The sequence below is a fragment of the Perca flavescens genome, chromosome 10 (assembly GCF_004354835.1).
Source record: "Perca flavescens isolate YP-PL-M2 chromosome 10, PFLA_1.0, whole genome shotgun sequence".
Taxonomy (NCBI): Eukaryota; Metazoa; Chordata; class Actinopteri; order Perciformes; family Percidae; genus Perca; species Perca flavescens.
The window spans coordinates 14282838-14307109 of NC_041340.1; the positions used below are offsets into that span (position 1 = coordinate 14282838).

The following is a 24272-nucleotide window of genomic DNA, read 5'->3' on the forward strand; positions in this document are numbered from 1 at the left end:
TTTACAGCGACAATGCCGAGGCAGAGAAGTGAATAGCAAAAGGGAAATACTCCGTTCACCTGTCCTTTCTCAACGTATTTGAGGTTGCAGATTAGAAATAGTGCTATAATGTTGGTATATATTCTCATGGATCATGACTAAATTTCTATTCTGAAAAATGGGTATGTGAAAGTGTTCGGCTATATATCTGTCAGCAATTAAAAGGTTGCATTGACTTTTTTGCGGGTTTGCCCCATTAGTCACCTTGCCTAATATGCGAGGAGAGAAGCGTCATCTTAATCATCCCTTTAGGACTCTGTCTAACACTTCATGTTAAATAGCTGATTAGCCTTTTTTACGTGAGAAAATGAGAACTTGTAAAAGCTCTAAAAGTTGGAATGCTAATTTTAATGACACATTTAGACCTGCCAGGCTTATGAAGCCTTTTTTAAGAAAATCAGCAAAAATAACACTTTTTAAAAAGGAGATTTTTCATCCAGTGAAACTTCAAGTGTTTGCTCAGAAAATGAGCAAAGTAAGCCAGACAAGTTAGTTTTTAGAGCTGTAATGAACCTCATTAATGATGAGGTATTCATTCTAGATGTTATGAATCCATAAATCACATAAAATGAAATTATTCGCCAACATACTGGATAATGCAGCTAGTGTATATATTACAGTACCTTGTGGAGTTTTCCTGTAAACCACAGTTTATCACACCATCCCCATCGGTACATCGGTTACAAATATGACAATATTCCGAATTTGATACAGGTCATGTAAACAGCATAGTCCGGTTGGATATTCCGAATAAGGCCTTTTTCCAAATATAGCATTTTCCAATTAAGACTGGACTTCTTTGGACATGTAGCCTATGCAGCACATTCAGAATATGAGTCAATCTCAATCTGAGTTTTTACATTGACATATATAAAATGGACCAACAGATCCTGTTCTGGACAGAGACCAGTGAAGGATATTAGAAGCACTTTTCCGGTGATGGCGGAGCGTTACTGCGCAGCCTCCAATTGAGCTTGAAGATGTAGATGTGACGTGAGCAACCTGTCTTAAAGTTGTATGTCTTCTGGTAGCTGTGCCAAGAGAAATCTCAATCATTCCGAATCTTGCAGAGACAGAGAACGTAGGTATATGTAAGGAGATAACATAGGCACAGGCTAATTATTGCTAACTAAAATGCTAGTTAACATTACTAATTAAAACTTAGACAGCTAATGTGAGTCAAAACCGCCTGTGTGCTTCTCCTGTACTATACGGTAATTCCTCTACTATGCGACAGCAAGTCACGTGGTTATGACACAATCGTTAGCCTATTTTTACAAAAACGCCTACTAATATAAGTAAATATAACATTTCAAAATTCTGACAGGATGATTGACAGATGCTGAAGCAAAATCAAACTTTTGGAAAGTGAATAAAATTAGGCCCCTGATGATAATACAAACCCCTATTCCAGTGAAGTTCCTATATTCAATGAATATACAACAAAGACTTTGTTATATTTATACTGCTCATAACGTGAGGTACAAGGTAATTTAGCCTTTTATACATGGTTGTGTTTCTTTAGAAATAAACAATGGACAAATAGAGTCTTTAAACGCTTCAGATGTAAAGTTATTCGCTGTCAAAGTGACATAAAAATGAATGGTAGTCAATGGGATGCTAACGGGAGGTGATGGCTTGTTAGCATCAAAATGGCGCCATAGGAGCTACGCGTTCCGAGGAGAAGTTTACCCCCTTGGATTTTTACCACAGGCTTATGGTCAGCTCTATGCGTTGCTATGGTTGCTGTACACAAACCTACCAGCCAACAGTTTGCAAGACTGCAGACCCGATAAAAAAGGAGAAACACATCTACTTTTAAACATTACCAAAGACTTGGATATGCGCACACATCGCTATGCCGCCCTTTTCAAGAAGCTGGTTGAAGAAATGAAAAAGGGACGCTATGTTCGCTCGGTCCAACTAGTCAGTTAGTAGAACAAGATACAAACAAAATAGAGACTCGCTCAGCAAAACACTGCTCAATAATAGCACCTCTAGTGGTCAAACTTCACAGGGTACCTCAAAAGTAAGTAACGAATTCTCATTTGCAAACATACTGTTTTGGGGAGCACATTACCAGGGGGAAATGCAATAGCTAATTTTCACAGCAAACACTTTAACCCAGTTGTAAACAATAACACTAATGACTACTGCAGTTGTCGTCAATGGGCCTCATTCACCAAACGTTGGTAAGAACAAATGTTTTCTTAAACCCCACTTACGCAGTTTTCACAAAGATTCTGTCATTCACCAATGTTTCTTATTTGGGATTTGTTCATAGGTAAGAACAGAATCTACGCACACTCAAGAGCACTCTTAGACACAATTTAGAGCTGACATGTTTGCACAAAACAAGTAGCTATACCGTTTTCAGCCGTTCTAATTTAAGAAATGTTAACATTTCTCTCCATTTCGTAACTAATTATTTTCATTACTTTACACATAATTATAAATTTGTTTGTTTTAATAAATACACACTGCTGCTCATTTGTAAAGCACTTTGAATTGCCATTGTGTATGAATTGTGCTAGGCCTATATAAATAAACTTGCCTTGCTTTGCCTTCAATTCACATCAATTATGTTAACAGGGAACCTTGCCATCTCCCTTAGAGATAGGGTGAGAAGCTCAGTCATCCGTGAGGAGCTCGGAGTAGAGCCGCTGCTCCTTTGCGTTGAAAGGAGCAAGTTGAGGTGGTTCGGGCATCTGGTAAGGATGCCCCCTGGGCGCCTCCCTAGGGAGGTGTTCCAGGCACGTCCAGCTGGGAGGAGGCCTCAGGGAAGACCCAGGACTAGGTGGATGGATTATATCTCCAACCTGGCCTGCGAATGCCTCGGGATCCCCCAGTCGGAGCTGGTTATTGTGGCTCGGGAAAGGGAAGTTTGGGGTCCCCTGCTGGAGCTGCTCCCTCCGTGACAGACACTGGATAAGCGGATAAAGATGGATGGATGGATGGAACCCTGCCATCCAATAATAAGTGATTGATCACGCTATTTATACGCCAAGAGTATCTTCTACGTTTTTAAGTAATTTTTTTTGCCTTGCTTTGTAATTTTTTGATTTCAGATCAAACTATTTCTTTTCTACTTCATTGGTTCTGCACCTTTCTCCAGATACAGCATTCACTGCATGAGTAACTGCATTCCATGCATCAGTTTTATTTGCTGCTTGGTATGCACTGCTGACGATACTAAATATGATGTCTCGTTTTTCGTTAACTTCTTGCAGCAGTACCTCCACTTCAGAATTTCTCTAAGTGTGTACATGACATGGCCCGGTCATCTCATGCTCTTTTATGGGAATGAACGGGGCATTTAACTATGCTAAATAGGAGCAACGGGCACAAGCTTTCAATTTACAAAGATATTGGGATTCATTATTCTAAGGACACACCTGCAAACAATTCTGCTGTTCTTCTTCTGCTGAGTAGTTTGATGCTAGCATAGCAACCCGTTCTCACTCCAAACTCAAAATACGGACGTTTGGACAGTGGCTGTCAGTGGCTGCATGTTTGGATAACGTACCGGGGAGAGCAGGCAGCTACACAAGGTTTAGCAAGTAGTATGAAAGGCTGAAATTCCACACAGGGAAGCTGATTGGGGTGGTGGATGGGTCAAACACAGGACTTTCATCCAGGAGACAGGGGTTCGTGTCCCCGCTTGTCACGTTTCCTAAAGTTGCTTTCTTTTTTAACCGTCCCGTTATTCCCGCGTGTCACAGAAACGTAAGCCCACCCACGACCTTTTCCTTAACATAACTGCATCAAAAGGGATGCCAATAGACCTGACCAAACGTGTTTAGTTGAAGCGCGTTATATGACGCCCAAGGAGACTTTTAGTGTCAATAATAACGACAAAGGCACCTGACCAAGCGTCCGTATTTTACAAGATGGGAGTGAGAACCTGTTGAGTATAGCTATAAGGATTCAGGTTAGCTAGATTGATTGCAAAACAACAATCAGTACAGGCTGAACAGATCTTTGATGGTGAAGAATGGACAAAATAGACAAGCTCGACAAGCTCATTAGGCAAACATGTCAGTCAAATCCAAAGGATGAAGAAGCCCATCTTGCTCAGTCAATATTGTCATGACTTATTTACAAAAGCATAGCCTACATTAAATTGCAAAAGAGATGAGTTGTTGATGGCAGTAGAGTCACTGATACAAGTGAGTGGATGTGTGTTGACATGCTGGTCGGCAAAATGCTAAAAGGAACCAAAACAAAGCACATGGAGAGCATTTCCCTGAGAGGCATCTTTTATAGTGACTGGGAGCATTGGGCCAGGTGCTACCAATTAGCCCAAATGAAAGGCCCACCAATTACAGGATGAGAGCAAATATAATAGGGGAATTGTGTGTCTATTGTGTCTAAAAAAGTCTGACAGTCACGTTTAACTTGCATTTTTCATTTTTACAACAGAAACTAATGAGAAACATGCATTAAAAGAAACCGTTTATGATCTGATTTCAATCATTTCCACCTGGCCCTTATTGCTACTGGTTGATAAAAAAATCAAGTTGATTTACACATCAGGGGCGTGAAATCATATCTGCTTCCAAATTGGGGCATGACACCATGCTAATTAGCAGTATTGGTAAACCCCCTTACATACACTGCATCCATGTTGTTACAGTAGTTCAACATGTTCCTATTTGTGTCTGTGTTTTACATAGTCATAGGCGTAATTTACAGGGGGGATTGGGGGTTTACAACCCACCCCAATAATCAAAACTGGCCAGTGTAACCCCCCCAAATATCTAATAATAATTTCCTTTACATAATTAAAGAAATTCACACCATAAATTAAAGCAGAAAAGGCACAAATTGTTGCAAAAGAACCCAAAGTTACGCCCTTGCATACAGTACATGTGGTCATGATTTTTTGATGGTCACTGATGCCTATAGAGCAGCTACATATTAAATGCATATTTTGAAGCACCTGAATGCTCTGAAGTATTGTATAGTGTTTTTTTTCTTCTTATGCGTGGTGGATGTATCGTTATCCAGCACTCATCACCACGAGTATGATGGATGACAGCTGCTGCTCTGCTGCTGTGTCTCATTTGCCCAGAAAATGTACTTCACTTTGTCAGCTGACTGTGATAAAGCTTGTCAAGATCCTCTTTCTGGTATTCATGGAGGTAGCAGGACTGACCCGCTGACCTACATGAGCAGCTACAATGTGAATGGATGAAATGGGAGCATCCAATTCATGTTAAATGAGGGAGGAGGATGATGGTTGTTGATGATTTTTTACTGCTCTTCTCTCCCGGTGTGAGCACAGAAAGTGTTGTTTTGGAAACACCGCTCTCTTTTAACCAGTTACACAAGGGGTCTCAGACTCCTTAAAGTACAGTTTGTCCTCTGGGCTGTTGTCTCTTGCTGAGAAAATGCAGGGCTCGTTAGTTGTCTGGCAGGAACAAATAATAGCCTGGGTGAAATGTTGTACTGTCATACACTACATTTTAATATCAAAAATCAGAGAAATAGATTTTTACACCATCTATCAGGAGTTTGAACATCCCGACAATGTGTGACTTTACCAGTTTACACCACTAAACTTATATCCAGCAACCTTAATTCTATATTTGTTGCTGTAATAATTACTGTAAATGTAACATGTTTCACATATTTACACCACAAGGTGCAGATGTGCTAAAATTCCACCCTACATCCACTCCATTAGACAATTACAGTAAATCTCATCGTAATTAATGAAGTTGTCAACTCTAATCGTTGCAAAAACTACTCATTTAACCTCTAAGTAAATCGTTAACAAGTGTCTTGAGTTTCCAACTCTTGACGTAAACTGGACACAAACAGGTTGTTAAATGGAAGTCAATAGGCTAATAGTAGAGGGGCGTAAAATGTTTATACTTAAACCAAAGCAACCTTTTCACCCCACATGACAGTGAGAAAACTGCTCATGTACCTCATTCAGAGAAAAGAAATCATATTTGCTGGTCCCTCTCTTCATTTACATATCCTCCCATCCAGTGGCAAAAACACTGAAAAGCATTAATTTTCTCCTTCAAAGTACTTAATTTGCATGTCTTTCATTAGTGGCTGACTGTGATGGACCATGTAGGTTTTATAATAACTCAAAAACTGAGTCAAATAATGATGCTCCTAAGTTTATTTTTAATAGCGTGAGACAATGTTAAGCTGTAAAGACAGACCCCGACCATTGAGAGCATAATGTGTTGTGTTCTCCCATTGGGTCTTCAAAGTATTTTTCAGTGTTGTTAAAAAGAAGGGCAGAGCAGCACTGACATGCAACCCACATAGGGGCCATGGCAACAGACCAAGAGCTTCTCATCAGTACCAATAGTCCCAGTGTGATAGCCCAGTGTCTCTGCATAGGAGTGTCACTCCCTCTTTTATTGTGTCTGCAAGGCAGAATCACGGTGTAAACAACATTTGATAAGCCTGTATAGTATCTCCCAGAAGCTCTGTTCGGAGCTACCTTGTTACAGGCATTGCTGGCTTGTTCTATAAGTTACAGTATAAGGCACATAATGAAGAGAGGCGTAGCACAAAATTCTGGGCCCTGTAGAAAGGCATTTTCTATGGGCCCCTCCACAGCTATTCATTCTAGAATCTTTTTGGGCCCTCCTCATACAGGGCCCTGGGTACTCAGTCCCCTTTTTCCCCCCAGTCCGACACCCCTGCATATGAAGTAGTGGTGAGGATATCACTGCGTTATGATAAAATGAAGAGAGTTGGTCCCACTTTTGTTGTAGTGATTACGACTTTGAACATCCGGACTAAAGCTGCCGTTATTGGTACTAGTACAGTGCCCGTTGAAAATGTGCCCGTTTGGAACGGGGCAATTGCTTGTGCTGTGGTATTGCTGCTTGTAGAATTCTTCAAAACCAAATTGTACCCCACAATTGCTTACAGAAGGACACCAAACCACTTAATATGCAACTCCACTGTATAGCCTACTAGTGACTTACTGATTTACCTGACAGAGAATGGGGCAGATTCAGAATGTAATCACAAAATATCACAATGAAAATGTGGAGTAATCAGATTAGCCTCATGGACTCATGTGCGCTTGCGACTTACAATGACTTACAAAGATACATAACAGCTACAAGTGTACGCAATACAGGATTTACCCTATTATACTTTATCGACTGGAATAGATAGGTCAAACTGCAAACAGCCACAAATAGTCTATAAACAAAGCATCGGGCTGTCTTAAGAGATTTCACATGAACAACGGTTAAAGTTACTCAGGCTACCGAAGAATACCATAATTCCTCCATTCAATTAGACCTTAGCGACGCACCCCCAGCTTCCATCCTTAACAAACAGCCATGTATATGGGCTCTTCCAGTCTCTCCACTGCTGGCTGTTCCAATTTAACGGGAGAGAGGAGCAAGAGGGGTTAGGATCATCTTCAGCCAGAGAGGACATTATTTCTTCAGCTTCTCCTTGCGTTGTCAACCCGGGGGGAGGTGTGTGAATTAGTTGTGCTATTAACGTCATCGCTACACAATTTCTTAGTAAAACCATGCCACCACGCCTTGATGCTCATAACAAGAATAGCATGTATAGTATAGTATATAGTATGTATACTAAAGTGAATTAGGTTCAAATCGCCAACATGAATGATATTTTTGCAGTTTTACACATAATAATCCACGATGATCACATTACACGTCAAAATGACACATTTTGACACAATGACCCGAAATTTCACTAATCACGTTTTCAGGGGAGCCCATGTCTTATTAAGGGGAGCCGAGCTCCCCCTAGCTCCCCCGTAGTTCGCACCCTGTGTATTTAACGATATCTTTTGCATTTCTAATCCAAACAATGTAAAACTTGGCACTGCACTTACTTTTATGGCTACTTGCCCGTAGCCATACACCTGTCAAGGTGTTTGAAATCCATCTGACTAACGGTTCGAGAGATATGTGAATAAAAGACACACAGACAGACATTCCTGTAATTTATAGATACAGTAGCAGAAATAATATCTTGGCATTTTTGCAGTAAGCTAAATGTAGACTGGCTTTCATTGCTTTCCACGCACAATTTTATTTATGCATAAGTTGGCATGCAGATAAATGCACTACAAGTACTGCTGATAAATACCAAGGCGACTCTCTATTGTCATCTGTTGGTAACTTTCCAGTGAATTTAAATGTGTCACATCCACAATATTGAGTAAACCTGTGCAAATGGAAAGCATTTTTGCCCCTCTGAACCACAAGAAGGTCAGCCTCCATTGACTTTTAACAAAATGAGACTTGGACTTTTTTCTTTTTTAGTTGCTTAAAAACTTTCTGGCTGCTGTTAATGGCGTTCATCTGGCCAAATTATTGCCTCGCATCTAAATGATCCAAATTGCAGCCTTACAGCTCACACAAGCTGTTTCTTAAATGCCACTTAGCTGCTGGATCCCAGAGTGTGCTCTTGTTGATTTATTGGGAGGTGGAATGGCTGAAAACCAGCAGAGCGACAAGGAGACGTATCCACTATAGAGGTCATTCACCTTGTGACTGTCTGCCTTATACTTCAGAAGCTTGCAGTCTTTGGTCTGTTGAGGTTTCAGATTGTGAGACAACAATAAGCAACAGGATTCAGTCAGTGCTCCTGACAACCAGCAGATTGTTCTTCAACTCAGCACAGTGGTTACGCAGTAGGGAAAGGCACAAAGGGAAGATGCAACATGGTACAATGCAATGGCAGAGTAAAAAGAGATGGCAAAACACAGTCAAAGGGCCTTCGTGTGGTTTAACTTCAATTCAGTTTTTACTACTTTCTACTGGTTGTTGATACTGTGGAAGCCATATCTATCTCATGTTGGCTTTGGAATTGGAGGGAGGTTACATAATTTGTCATGTCCTAAAAGGTTGGTTTAACACCATCTTTAAAGGCCTTGTGAAGTCCCTATGTTCTCTCTTACAGTTGGCAGGTGAAGATAAAAAAATATACTATTGGCCATTTTGGAGGCCCTTTTTTCTCCATGTCACTGAGGTGAAGAAAAAAGCCAATATTTCCTCTTTCAAAATCTGGGGTTTGGCTAAAACTTAAAAAGAAAAAAAAGTTGAAAGCTGATCAAACATTGGTTAAATGTAGCAACATTTCATTCTCAGCCTGGTCTGTGTCACACATTTGCTTGAACACACAACACATTTGCTTGAACACACAACTAAAAACCCTCTATCGCATAATTATTACACTAAGATTGTGGCTTTTACAAGTTATAACTGCAAAAAGATAAAAAACAAAAAGGAAAATATATAACTTTTTAAGCAAAAAAGTCTGGGGAAACATCACATTCCCCGAGCTGTTGTTTGAAGAAATACAACCCTGTGTTGTTTTCACTTTGATTTTTATTGAGATCATAGAAACAAACACATCGAACAACAATGTGTCCCAGTCCCTGAGTGTATTTCACAATAGTGTGTTGACCAAAAGTACTGAATAGCTCCCAAAGTTCCCCGTGCCCCTCCCTCCTGAACGCAGCTCTATTATGGGCACAGTAGCACGTATCAAGGTGATTTATTGCCAGAGAGAGCTCAAGTTGTTTAAAATGACTGGTGTGATTAGTCATATATGCTTCAGAGCTGAAAAAGGGGTGCACAGTGCTCCTGTAAATTAACAGCAGCTGCAAACTGTAGTCGGCCACAGCAAGGTGGTCAAACGTGGTAAGCGGCAGAGTCGCCGGGGGACAAGGAGAGAAAGTGGGTCATTACATCCCTTTCAGGTATGAGTAGGTTGACAGAAGAGAAAGGAAGGCTACGTTAAAGATTCAGAGGCTCTGTGATGAATTGATTTCAGCAATGGAAATAAAACAGGAGAAGTATGATAGTCTGTGAGTTTTGCCAAAATTCCACTTGAGTTACTGCACCAATATGCTCCATATATTCCCACAAGCTCTCAGATATCTCCACGCTCCATTATTCCTGACAGAAAGGTACTCCTGGAAGAAGCGTTTTATTTGGTAACTGGTTTTCTTTTGGTTTTTAAAGTATAGTTTCCTCTTTCCTCCACTTTTTTAGCCTATTAAATGGATCTACAAAAAAACATTTTTACTGAATCTGTAACTGGCTTCACATTGAGCCAACAGAGAAGAGCCAAGGAAATTATTTTGTGTGTTTGTGGTATTTGTCTGACATGCTTTATAGGCATAGCTATAGATTTTGGGAAATAAATGAAAAGACTGATACCACTCTTAAACATAAGTGGTATCGATCTAATTGTCGGTAAGAAAGCAAATAGGTCTATTTCCAAAAATGTTGTGCTGTTCCTTTATAATCTGTTGAGTGTCTGACATAACCTGCTGTACTACTCAAATACAGTGTTGCAGGGATGACATAGTTTTGTAGGCCGACCTGGAAGTTAACACTGCCCTGGTTCCCTCGACAAAAAGCCAATTGGGTTTTTGCATTAGTTTTAGGATCACAGCAGATAAGTCGCCACCTCTAGCTTCCAACGGCTTTTAACAGATTGTAAGTGCTTGGCATGATGACATTGTCTCAGCTAGCCAGTTGTTAGCAACCGCCTTTTTTATGACACGTACAAGCTTAAAAATTCACAAGTGGGGTATTTACTGACATATTTTATGTCGCAGAACAAAACGTTAAAATCTCTTAAGCTTTTCTTAACCACAGGCCTTATTTCGGGTATCCAACCAAAACCCATTCAAAAAACCCATTGACTTTAAGATGAGGGAACCGGAAGTGCAAAAATGCTAACTCGTTTCCAGGTTTTAGGACTCCTCAAGTCCTAAATCTCACAGTAATTCTTCACCAGATCAATGGCCATCTGCATTACCCGACACCTATCTGATACCAATCTGATTAAGGGCAGAAGACTCAAACCCATTACCTTGTGAATCTCAAGCATTTTCAACTCCACTATGCCTATAAAGAGGAAACTGCTTTTTTGAAGGAGGTCGTCGATAGACTTACAGTAATGTAGTTTTCCAGTCTGTTCCACATTAAAGGAAATATCCACGCTCGGATACTCTTACACTGTTAAGTATCATCAGTTTGTGATGTTTAATGCACTTCACTCAAGACTTTTTTTTGTGATGAAATGTCATAATTCACTTTTGGGTAAATGCATTTTCTTTTAAACTGTGGCTGCATTGCATTCAGTTCTATTGAGATTTCTGTCATTGGGATTTTTCTTCTACAGTGGATTTATTAAAACAGTGCAAATTTGTGGACTTAGAAAGAAGCTTTTGCTCTTTTTTTCTGTAAGACTGACTCCAAAATCAGACCTTTATCACTGATGTTTTAGGTAAACTCCATCATAGCTCTGCTAGAAATATTTATAGTGGCATTGTACTGTCTGTGGCAAAGTATCTGCTAAAATGAGAAAAATACACAAACCACAAAATTGGCTAAGAACCGAGGTGCATCCAAGGTACATTGCCAGTAGCTGTTTTTTCTACAGTGTTAATGTGCTTTAGGAAGATGGCTCCATTAAGCTTTTGCAACTTGACACGTTGTAGCTTATTCTTTGAAAGGCTAATGACCTTAGCATTTTCCTTAACTGGCCTTTGGCATTGGCAGCTGTAAAACATTTTAACATCAAATTGATGCTTAAAGTAATTGCTTGGGTAAATTCCCAAAAGCACTTTAACCCCCACGCCAACCTAGTTTTAGCTTTTCATTTAATGCTACATACATCACACACTCAGATTGTGATTTTTGTATGGCTTCCAAAAACATTAAGAAACCACTAAAATGCAGGAGCTCTAGTATGCAACAACATCATAAATGTCAGCAACATCAAAATAAGTTTTCATTATTTTTATGCCAGTGTATTGAGTAGTAAATATGCAAGGTTCAGGGTTTTTTTAAACACCCATTGGTGTTTGTTGGTGCTATTGATAGAACTTCCTGCAGATAAAAAGAGGGCACAGTTTCTTAATTGCTTGCATGCAGCTATTTACCTCCACATGTAACAAAACCACAGAAAAGACGGGTACTAATTACAATGCAATGTTTTAGTGCCTTGCAAATGTTTATATTTAGAGCTAGAGTCAGATTTTGCGTCCTCTCATTACACACTGACTGGGCCCACGCATACAGCTTCCAGACAAATGTTGAGACTGCGTGCTTTCTTTGGCTTTATATTTGGAAGATTCCTTGCTTCCAAGAAATCCTGGCATGGTTGTTAATCTGAATGTTAAGCATATTTTAAGTGACTAAAAATAAAAATAGATGGAGAATTACATAAAATAAACACTCCCAGCACAGTTTTTTCTGTGACATTCAGTTGTTGGACTAAAAAGTAACTACTCTGTCACTGGTAGTTGGACATTCTGTTCTTAATAGTAATTGACTGACACAGTTCCATAGCAGTTTAATTTTACCTGACGCATTATTATGTAGCCTATCCCACTGCTTTTCTTGGCAAGAACCGCCCTGCGTAGCAGCTGAGTGGTTAGACAGATGGTTGTTGAGGTAAGCCATTGACCTCAAGAGGTTAGGTTTGGGATAGCCCGTAGAGCTCAACAGTGTGGTTCCGGAAGTGAAAATCCCATTCATATTATGGAGGATTTTGGATTATTAGCCATAATGTCTTAACAATCCAATGTAGACTTTCACAAGATTGTGAAACAATGGTTGATGCCCCTGTAGAAGCCACAAGTCTATATGATATCAACCTTGAAAAGCACGTTTTATTCGCGATGTCATAGAGCAACAGCATGAACGCCTGGCCAATCCTAGCGTTTGAATGCTACGCAGGGCGTGTCTTACTAAGGAAAGCAGTCAGATTCATAACGCTGCCAAGCCATGCAATGTCAATGTGGGAATTTTCCCTGTCAGGAAATAATGTTTCCGATTATTTCGACACCACATGAATGCAGCACAAACGCCCTATCTTGAAATATGTGAAAACTTATTTGTGTAACTGCCCTGTGATTCTGATCCGCTTCCAAATTGAATGTCAATGCTACACCGTTCCACCAAATCTCATGAAAATCAGAACAGTGGTTTTTTGGAATCTTGCTGACAGACAAACCAACCAACAAATGAACAAACCAAACTAAAAAACATAACCTAAAAAAAAAAAACAGAAAGCAAGTTCAAAGACCATAACATGAAAGTAGTAGTTGTAAGTTGCATCTGGATGGATGGTGGGCAAAGAAGTCCTGCGTTTGGTCAGGGTAAGACAAACACTTAGGTAAAGACAGAAGTTTACATATTGATTCATACGTCACATGCTTTATATCACTGTTTACTATCTCTAATACTAAGACCACAATCTTTCCCTAACCTTAATCAAGTGCTGTGAGTACTTAACCTTAAATTGTTGATATTCTATTGCAAGAGTGGATAATCGAGGGAAAACAAGTGGAATTTGTTGTCAGTAAACATTTTGCAGATACATTCAGTATCTAAGATACTTCTTTATGTCAACTAAAATGGACATTGATTGTGTGAGGTACAGCCACATACTGTATTTCTACAGTTTCCAACATGTCGCATCGTGTTGTATTCTGCTTGCTGTCAGGTTGTCTTCAGTGAGATTGATGTTGTGAACTGCCAGTAGGCTCATTCTACCCAGTACCAACTAAGTTGACGCAGTAGTGACTGACCAGTATTTTCAAATAGAATTTTCTGAGCTGGCACCTGTCCAGAACCAACTGCCTGTATTCAGGAGGCATCACCAAACAGCAGCCTGCATGCGTTTGGCAGTCGGAAAGCATTCCTACTTCATCTATCCAAATTCTCCAGGCCTTGGGAGTTGACAGGTTTGGTAATCAGTGTCCACAAGCATAATCCCCATGGTCTCAAGACAACACACAATCAGATATCTCTCCAATTGTGTTTCTCCCTACCTCTCCCTTCTTCTCAGATTTTACATATAAAATCTGCCTTGCGAGAGAAAAAACATCCACAAATATGCATATGCACAGTGTCAGACCGTGAATATAGAGACCATGTGTCAATATGTGTGAAGGCCATCTGCTCCTAGGTGGGAAATCTATACCAGCTGTAATTATTTCCCTTTCTGATCCTCATTTTCAAATAATATTTCCATAGGAACCGGCTCCTGCTGTTCCCTTAGCTTAATGTGTTACGTTTCAAAAAATTCTCCTCCCAGGTTTGTTTTCATTACCTGTAATAGAGTGTGTGTGTGTCTGTGTCTGTCTGTAGATTAATTATTCTAGCAGTTAGTTAGTAGTGTTTGCTTTTATTTGTAAAGGTTACAGCAGTTGCAATTTCCTGTACCTAAAAGAGATGTTCCATTTTTTCTCCTGAGAAAATGAGAAACTAATAAAATATCGTTACCAACCAGAGTACCATAAATACATTAGTTGTTTGAGACTTGAGCTCTGAAAAATAAGTCTGGTGCAGCCTGGTTGAGGACAAGGAGCCAGCGGTAGAGACAAGGGAAAGCTGCCTGTGCAACACTGGCAAGAAAGCCGAGGTGATCAACTAACTCTGCTTTTCCATGCCCAGCTGATTTGAGTTTGAGCTCTACAGCGAAAAAAAAGTCAGATGCGTTACAGATAAAAAGCTGTATAAATGGCAATAAAACAAACCTTAAACATTTGAAGACTTCACTAGTTCGACATTACACAAACAGCAATGCAACGTCTACAACAACTACTACAATCTAGAGACACCAAACTTTGTGTGACTCAGCATCCAGACAGCATGACTATCTGCAGTTTCGTTGTCAGTGCAACTCAGGAATCTCCTTAAAAAACACTCTAGAAAATGTCAGCGTCTTCCCATCAAATGTGGCCAAGTGTTGTGTTCCATTCGCTGCCTATTTAAAAGCAGCTCTCGAGCCCGTTGAAGGCACAGTCAAATATGATCTAATGGGTCGGGCCACTACCAAAGTACAAGCTTTCACTCCCAAATTGACAGGTCTTTTGATACACAGATTATCACTAAACAACTAAATATTAGGCACATGCCTATCATTTAAATAATAGACAACATTTTAATCTAAAAGTCAAACTCAGAAATATATGGATAAACCTGTAATTTATATTATCAAAAAATACAGATATATTTGGTGTGTCTCTGGCTCTGTTCTATTCAGAAAGTCATGACAGTGTGACAATGGGCCAGCATGAACAACACCAGGAACCTGAAACCGAAGCAGCTAAATGCTAAATGGACTACAAACCCAATATCATGCAACAATCACAATATGTTCAGTCTGCACAATTATATCAAAATAAATGTAAAGTGTTCTACAATGAGACAGTTCTCATCAAATAACCGGTGGCATTTGTCAGTGGTTCAAAACAACCTATTTTTTTTACATTTTCCTGACAAAAACCTATTGCAGCCATGCAAATAATGACTTAATAGTATCGGTCAATTACTGAAAGAAGAAGATCAGGTATGTTTGCATTCAGTAGCAAAGTCAGAAGAAGTGTGACAGTGTACCATCGCAAATTAATTAATTAAGGAAGAAGGTAGGAGATTGGTTGGATAGTTGAGCGTACAGAGCCTTTGTTCACCAGCAATTTACATCCTGTCTTCTACCAACAGTGAACAATGTTCGTTTCATTGTAATTATGAAGGTGATTTTTGCTTTGTGCTGTGGATGCCTAAATCTAACACGTTTTATCATGCAGTATTTGTTAGGATATTAGGAAACCTAATTTAATACATTTGTCTTTACGCAAATAGAACACGGTCTGGGTATTATTATATTTCTTACAAAACATAGCATGACTGCATCATAGTGTGGTTAAATATGGTATAACCAGTGTCTTATTTGACAAATTTTGTCAAACTGAATTTAAAGCCACAAGTCTCGAGGTGGTTTCAAACCAGCAAAGACTTTAAATAGACTCAAACCAAAAGGACACGATGTTCGCCAGTGTGATTGTCTAAGCTGCTGCCCACCTCGATCTATCACAGGGCTGCCTATGGCTCCCAGGAGGCCCGTGCACTGTGCAGCCCCCGCACTGCCTTCCGCCCTTTTGCCTCCACCACCATCACCACCTCGCCGTAAGTGACAGGCATCCCGTTCCGCCTGACTGGAGCCTCTATCTCTTAACCCTCAAGGACAACTAAGAGGACATATTGTCATCAAGTCATCTCTCATCCCATTCCTCCATAAATGCACCCCCCCCCCCCACACACCACACACACACACACACACACACACACACACACACACACACACACACACACACACACACACACACACACACACACACACACACACACACACACACACACACACACACACACACACACACACACACACACACACACACACACACACACACACACAAGCCTTAATGACCTTTGCTTATTGTCCTCTGTGAGTCTGTTTGAAAACATCTAGGTGGAGGTTGTTAACAACCATTTCAGACAGAAACCTTGAATAGAGGACATAAACAAGGAATTGTCTGTGAAAGCTTTCGCACAGATCGCCTCACACTTCTGAGCTTGAATGTTTTTCCACGCTTTGGAGATGTGGATTCTTTATCTCATACTGTACAACAGTCTGAGGCGTCTTGTTATGTGAGAAAGGACCTGCTCCAGAGGGATATCGGACAAGGCAGTTTTTCAAATAAATACAAGACTTGGTTCGCAGTAATGTTTCATGGCAATCAATGAATATTTCAGGGCAGTGCCAGATTGTTTGCTTACATCAATGTATTGTTGCTGCTGCTTTGCTGTCTTATAAACAGCAGTTACTCTGCTCTTATTCCTACGGGTTGTTTTTGCACTTTGACATGCTCTTAGAAGTTGCTACGCTGATGGGACAACAGGGAGTGGATGCAGAACTTCAGATTAGAGTCCGTTGCGGATAGCCGCAGTAGGAAACTTGAGAAGAAAAGAAGAAAGCTATCATGTTGATAAGAAACTCTTTTGAAATTTTAAGAATGTCAAATCCCAGAAATCATGAAATGTGATTTCAGCGAGCTCTGCAGTCTTTCAAAGAATGACCACATTCATTAACTAAGACAGTTTCTTTTAAAATTGTGTTTTAAGCTAAGAGTAGAGATGGTATACTTGAGAATAGTTTTATGAAGAAATTTGTGCAGTAACTATAAAATTAGTCCTAATCACGTATACTGCATGTAGTTAAAGCTGCACCAATTAGTATTTTCATATTAGCAGTGGAAAAATGACGAAGCCACATATACATATCAATCCACTCTGCAGTTCTCCTCAGCTCTATGAAGCGTTTTAGCATGTTTTAGCTTATGGTTTTACAGCCTCCAACTTCAGTTTTAGTTCACTTTGCTTCCATCAGGATTGTTTCGCAGAAGCAGTTGTTTTCAGCCCTAAAAAAGCTCTAAAAACCCACTGCACATCCACTAAATTGCAGACAGACAGTTAGCGACTAGTTGGTGAACATAGTAGAGCATTTAGCAGCTTAAGAGTCAGATATTTTTATCATGAATTTAAAAAAAAAAAAAAAAAAAAAAAAGATCTAAAAAAGAGAGTTAATATTAGACTTACATATCTGCCAGATGTGTAAACTGTTTGCTAACACATTTGCAAACAACTTTATGGAGGTGATAATATGATAATGTTGTGTTTATAGCATGTTGCAATGTTCCTAAGAGGCCAAACAAAATGAATAATGCAAGTTTAAAAGTGTTTGTATGTTAATTGATGTTGTATTTGTTGATATACATCTTTCTTGTAACCCTAATGAATTCATTTGCAGGCATTGATTATGTCTGCTCTATATGATCGATCAAATAATCATTTGGGTAAACAAAGCAAATCTTCAGCCGATACAATGCTCTTTAAGGTTTTACATTTTTACGACTGGTTAGGCATGAAAGTTCAGTAGACTAACCGCAAAATCTTAACTCAAGCACCACTTACCATCTTTTTTGGTGCTTTCCACAGCATGTCATGGGCTTCGCCAGCGAATGAAGTTTGCTCTGTTGTCGCAGACTGTATAGTTCAGTCATGCCATGCGTCACAATAACTGGCTCAATCATAGCTATGTGACATCAGCTGACTCATCCAATCATATCCATATACAGTTTTTATATAATATATATTATGATATTACAGATTTAACTGTATAACCGTTTTCTAGAAATGGTCATTTTCTTGACGCCAGTGTCTCCGATTGAGCTAGTAAGTGGACTTTGAGTTAAGATCTAGTCATAACTACATGCCTGGTGTATTTGTAAATAAAATATCTTGCCTACTGCACCTTTAATGTCACAGCAGTTTCAAGAGTTTCAAATGTATTAAAAGTCTTTGTGACCATGTGGCCAAGTTAGCTCAGTTGGTAGAGCAAGCGCACAGATTTACTCCTCGACGCAGCAGCCGTGGGTTTGACTCAGACCTGCGGCCATTTGCTGCATGTCATTCTCCCCTATCTCCCCCATTTCACGTCTTCATCTGTGCTATGAAAATAAAGGCCTCAAAAGCCCCCAAAAATAAAAGTCTTTGTGACCAAGGATATAGCAGCCTTTCAGAGTCTTTGTACAGAGAGTGTAACATAAATTGGAGCTCCTCCTAGTGCTGGCCTTTTATCTGCCTGTTCAGTGTCATAGAGGAAGCCAATTAACTTTCACTCTATTTTTTAAACATTTTGGAGCCAAGTGACAATTTCTGTGAATTGTTATTTAGAAATGGTACAAGATAAGTAAATTATGCGAAACAAGCCCATTGCATATTTAAAATTTTTTTTTTTTTTAAAACGTGAAATGTAAATAATGAGAGTCAGCACCAAAACAAATTATAACGATCCTCGTCATTACAGTGAGGCAAAATATTGAGCTGTGTTCCAAATCTTCCCCTTATTGCAGCACAAATCACACTGCAAGTTCTCCTATGTACTGAAGAACTTATAAGTATCAAAAGAGGCCATACAGAGGCTATTCATTTCTATTTTCAGAATGCCAATTATGGTGCACAGCAGCAGCTTTGGATATTGAACCAGTTGAAGTCAAACTGTTGTAATACATTATTATCTATTTCAACCTGGTGCAGTGGGGAGATTCTCACTGCTGGATTTTCATCAAAAGTGATAGCCTGCTGAAAATGTAATTCACTGTTTTAGTATAAATCAATAAGCCTCCAGAAGCTATTCCCCCATTCCACCTTTATGTTAATATAAAAAATGCTCAAATAGAACTTTAATTCACCACTCAGACTTTCAGACTGTTTAATAGCCCCAATTTTATCCATAACTGCCCAATTGACACTTACATTTCAAGCCCATCTTAATTTGGCTTCTCCTGACGATTTTAAGTTCTACTTCTCTTTGGAACCAAGGCTACGGTGACCCATATTAATGGAGATTTATAGGCTAGAGCCATTCTAACAGTGATCTTCTATTAAGAATTATATCCCATTTGATCATTACTACTGTTCTCCCACCAGAAAAAAAGAAGTCATCGCTGTATGTGATGCAGTGTATTTAAATGGCTTGAGTCCTGCATTTAAGCAAGCACACACAAAACATGTTAACTACTGAACATGTGAAAGAGTGCAAAGTGAAAGCTAATTTAGTTTTAGAGCATTAGAGGACATTCAGATGTTTCTGATGAGGGATATTAATCCTGATGGACTCTCATCCGAGTGTAATCATTAATCATGCGTCTCATTGGCGAGGCTCTGATTTGCCACTGAGACAGATGAAGATGAACTCAGCAATATATTTCTCATCATAACACAACCCTCACATAAATATTAATAGCATATTTTCAGCTGGTGGGCATGAATCATTTTTCAGACAGGGAATTTTAAGAGCCATCCATGCATGTCCAAGAACAGTACATAAGCAAGCAGTTGTGATAAACAACACTGCTTCGGGGAAACAGTGAAGAGAAGGCTTTAACTGTACCAGAGATTCAAAGGTCCTTATTTTGCTTACTTCAGGGTCCTATCAAAATATTTTCTTATTTACCATTACAGCTTGTCGACACAAATGTTTTGATTGCACAAGTGATTATCACTGATGTATTTGAGACAGACATTTGAGGTTTGAGATCATGGATGTTGCTTGTGTAACTGGCTAATATAGGGGGGGTAAAGGAAATATCCAGGCTTTGATACATTAAAGCTGCTATGATCGATATTTCACATGTGTACTGTTAAAGGGGCCGTTCATAGTGACAAACCCACAGATAATTAGCGAGTGTTTAAGCGGCTTTCAGCTCATTGTTTTGTTTTTTTTTTCTTTTTAGCAAAACAAAATCTGATAAACCCACTGTACGCTACCTGTCCTGCCCAGCACCGAACAGCAGAATAAATATAATTTAGCTGCTGGATGTGTAAACAGACTACTTGTCCATAAATACTTAGTATGTCAATACAGTATGTTTGCCAGCCACTTGTGCTGCTCAAGTGGCCAAAAAGAAAACTAAGTGCAGTTAATATTTTATTTGTTTACAGCAATTTAACCTTCTAAGACCATTTATCAGACTGAATTGCCATTTCATTGTGCTTCATTATTCAGTCATGTTCATGTCAGCTGTTTTGTTTCAGAAGCAAGTGACATATCGCTCATGTAGTTTGATCAGTTGTCATTTTCATTCAAGCTGGCATAGTGGTTTTTTACGAGGTTGTTATTTCTGTAAGTTGACTTGCAACAACCTGTACAGATGCGTAAATGTCGTGTACACTTAATCTGTTGCTGTTTTTCATGGATGTAGGTATTTTTCCTGGATCTGGCAGATGACGTCAGCAAGATGGCACCTCCATTCTACAAACTCTTATTGGCTCGAGTCGATTGTTTACCAATTTGGAAAACAGCTGTCAACACCAGACCAATTTAAACCACTGAAATAATCTTGAAATGTAGGCAGCTATTCATACATAAGTCTGGACAGGCCTCTCTTATATTCAGCGCAGAGTTATTAAATAATGAAAAATTGTGACTCATTTTGGGTGGACTCCTAAGAAATTGGCCTTCTTGTTATGTTTTTTTATTCTTTTGTGCAAAATGATGATATAGCCAATGCTAAATAAACCAAAGACGCAGTAGTATAAAAGGTGTAAGGTTCTTTGTGTCATTGCAGGTGTACGACCACCAGTACAAAGCTATGTTGGATGGAGTAGAGAGAGACGGTGTGATGGAGATTGACCCAGGGCAGCGCATGGAGATCTTCAGAATGGGGAACGGCAGCGAGGAGGTACTTGAGGTGCACGACTTCAAAAATGTAAGTAAAAGGTTAAACAAAGCCATGTAAGCTACTCTTCTTTTGCTCAAAACTTAAATGCTGTAATGCTGTAATTGTGTCTTCTCTTCAGTGAAGAAAGGATTATGATTAACACATGGTTCACTTCCTGCCCTTTAAAGAGGCGGTTGACAACATTTATCCTTTGTTGAAATCATATTTTCTTCAACAATATTTTCTCCGCTTTTGTGAGTGAAAACAGGTGTGACAAACCATTGAAACATCCGAGAAACAAAATTATGGAAATTATACTCAGTGAGGTGTACACAGGGATGAGACAAATTATTTAAAAAGATACTAAATCAGTAACTGTAGTCCTAGGGATTATGTGTGTTTGAGTGCACACAAAAGCAGCCCAGAAAGAAAGTAAAGTCACTAAAAGACAGTTTTCTTCCTGCTAATTTTATACAGCAACTTCTTTACACTGCAGAGACAAACACCATTAAAAAGCCCATCTCTATTTGTTTCTCACACCTTTCTTCAACTGCAATTTTGTCTCCAGCAGACCTCATTAACTTTCCTTTCATTCCTAAATCCTTTCGAGTGTTACACATGCTGCACCTCAGAAAAGGGAGCTTGCTGTTTGACTGGTTAATGGATGCTCTTATTCTCACACCATTATTTACTGTGAAATGTTGGGTTGCAAGGCTGAACGTTACTGGATGCTACTCATCCCAAACAAAAACCTACATTGAGTTATTGTTTGTTACAATGGTCTGTGAATCTAAAATAATGGAAACCCAGCACAGTGCAGGAAACCTTTAACCTGTGCAATTAATCTCTCCCACAGACACACAAAGACACACACAGATACACACACACACACACATAGACACACGCGTGCACGCACGCCTGTTGCTTGTTCCACTTTCTGTTAGTGAAGCACAGCCCCTGAGGAGATTTGTTTGATTCAGTGCTCCACCATGGAAGACTAAGAAACAAGTGAATGAGCAGAGTAATTCAAACCTCATTGTGATTCTTTTTTTTATAAAAAGGAAGGAAACCCACCAAAACATAATGGGTTGTACTAAGTGGTAGCTTGTGTGCTGATCTTAGAATAGATTTTTTTAATACAAAAAAGGGAAGTTGTATGTTGTTACACAGACCAAATAAAACAATCTCCATCGAGCCTGAGGGCTGTGTAAGGAATGGAAAATGAGGGGATTATGCCACCAGGTCCATCGACCGCAGGCAAAATCCATTCGCTATTGTTCCGGACCAATACTACTCATTTTAACTGGGAAAAACATGGAAAAAAGGGACATCCTGAGAGAAAATCGCCAGAGTAAATGTTAAAGCACACTTATTTTAAGTAAACAAAAGCACATTTGGCCTTAAAATTGTTCTGAAATTTTAGTTCAATAAAATGACAACTGCTTTGGTGTTACAGCATATATACATGCACGGCTTTAAATTCACACCCGCCAACCCACCAAATGCGGGTAAAAATTAACCTTGGTCATAAAGTTACGAGCCAGTTTAGCCGTTGATGAAGAAGCAAATAATTCTGCATCTGTTTGAATCAGCAGTTTGACTCATTGTTGCCAGATTGGTCTGTTTTCCACCAAGAACTTTGGGCGGTTTTGTGTGCGTTTTGCTTGGAAAGGTAATCTTATCTGGCAACACTGCTTGTAGTTGCCTAATCCTACATTTCCCATGAACACCACGTTGTGACGTGTCGTACAACCGTCGGCTACATGTCAGCTTGTGGTATCGGTTACGAGCTACGCTAAAATGGAGAAGACGGTAAAGTTAGTTAGGAAAAAACAAATGTGGATAGTGGAAAATCTCAATGGCTGGTAACTTAAAAAATCTGCTAGCCATGTTGGTTGGTGATCAAAAAAGTGAATTTGAAGTCCTGTATACATGTATATTTCAAATAGCCTACATGAAAGGCATGCTATGATACAATCAGAAACAGTAAGGGATAAAGCTAAACATTGACATTTTGGGTTGAGGTTTGGTTTAGTTGTGGTTAGAAAAGAAAACATGTTTTGCTAAAAAGATTGTTTTTTTTCTACATTTCAACAGATCCACCATGACACTTTCTGGTGATGTATTTCAGTCATTGCTTTTAGTTTGTTCCATAGACTGTAAAAAGAAGTGGACGTAGCTACCGTGACATCACACAATGGTTTGTGGACTACTGTTTTTGTTCTAAAGAGGGAAACCTTGCCGCTTTAATGCATGTCACCCAGCCGACTTTTGCTTTCCATCTACATGTACTGCCCACGCTGCAGTGACACAGAGCCTGTACAAGCTAACACTAGCTAGCTTGGTAGGCAAGATGCAACGAAACAAAATATTCTTAGGGGACCAAAATGTTACAATTCACTGTCATGAAGTGAAAACACACAGTGAGAGGGGTCAAAGTCCAAAAAACTAAAAACACAGACAACACCCAGAAACAAGTTCACGGTTATTTTAAAAAGGTGCACTATGAGTTCCTGCATGACGTCACTTCTGTTGATGTTCCAAGTAAATACCAAACAAAACAGAGCAAGCTCGCCCTTCCCCCTATGTTTCCGTCATGACTAACTGACAAACTGTCACTAACCCCCACCCCATCCCCTCCCCCAACCATCTTGTCGGTGATTGGCTGGAACAGGTTTGTTGTATTTTGGTGCACAGCCTGTGCCCCTAATGTTTGTTTGACGTTTACGATCCCTGTGTTGTCTCCCGAGACCGGGATTTTTCACAGTGTATTCATGGGGCGGGCAGCTAGCGGATCAAGGAGAGATGTCTACGATTTGAGACAAAAATGAAATCGCGCTGAAACCATGCAGGAACTCATAGTGCACCTTTAAGGTACACAGTGCCATGGATACCCATTGCCTCTATCCTGTTGCTATCATGGTAACCTGTCAATCACAAGGTAGCCACCATAGGTAGCCACGCCCTAAAACATGCCCTGCTTTATCATCCATTTCAATCTAAATGGAACCATAATTTACTAAATAAACATCATGCTGTATTGAAGAAGACTTGAAACTAGCGATTAAGACCATGAAATCATTAGGACATTTTTACTGAAGTAATGTAAATCAGGTGAGAAGTAGGGTTTTATAGACCATACTGTATTTATTTCTGTTATCTTACCAGGTGT

At 39.5% G+C, this 24272-nt stretch overlaps 1 protein-coding gene and 1 long non-coding RNA gene across 2 annotated transcripts in view; one reads left to right on the plus strand and one right to left on the minus strand.

Annotated features, from left to right (window-relative positions):
- Window positions 1-24272, minus strand: part of LOC114562309 (uncharacterized) — a 202891-nt gene that overhangs the window by 175796 nt on the left and 2823 nt on the right. The gene's annotated exons all lie outside the window — the stretch shown is intronic.
- Window positions 1-24272, plus strand: part of tnmd (tenomodulin) — a 56050-nt gene that overhangs the window by 12095 nt on the left and 19683 nt on the right. The window contains exon 3 of the mRNA XM_028588640.1: window positions 21008-21148. Within this exon, the coding sequence (XP_028444441.1) occupies window positions 21008-21148 (141 nt within the window). The remainder of the gene's footprint in view (window positions 1-21007; window positions 21149-24272) is intronic.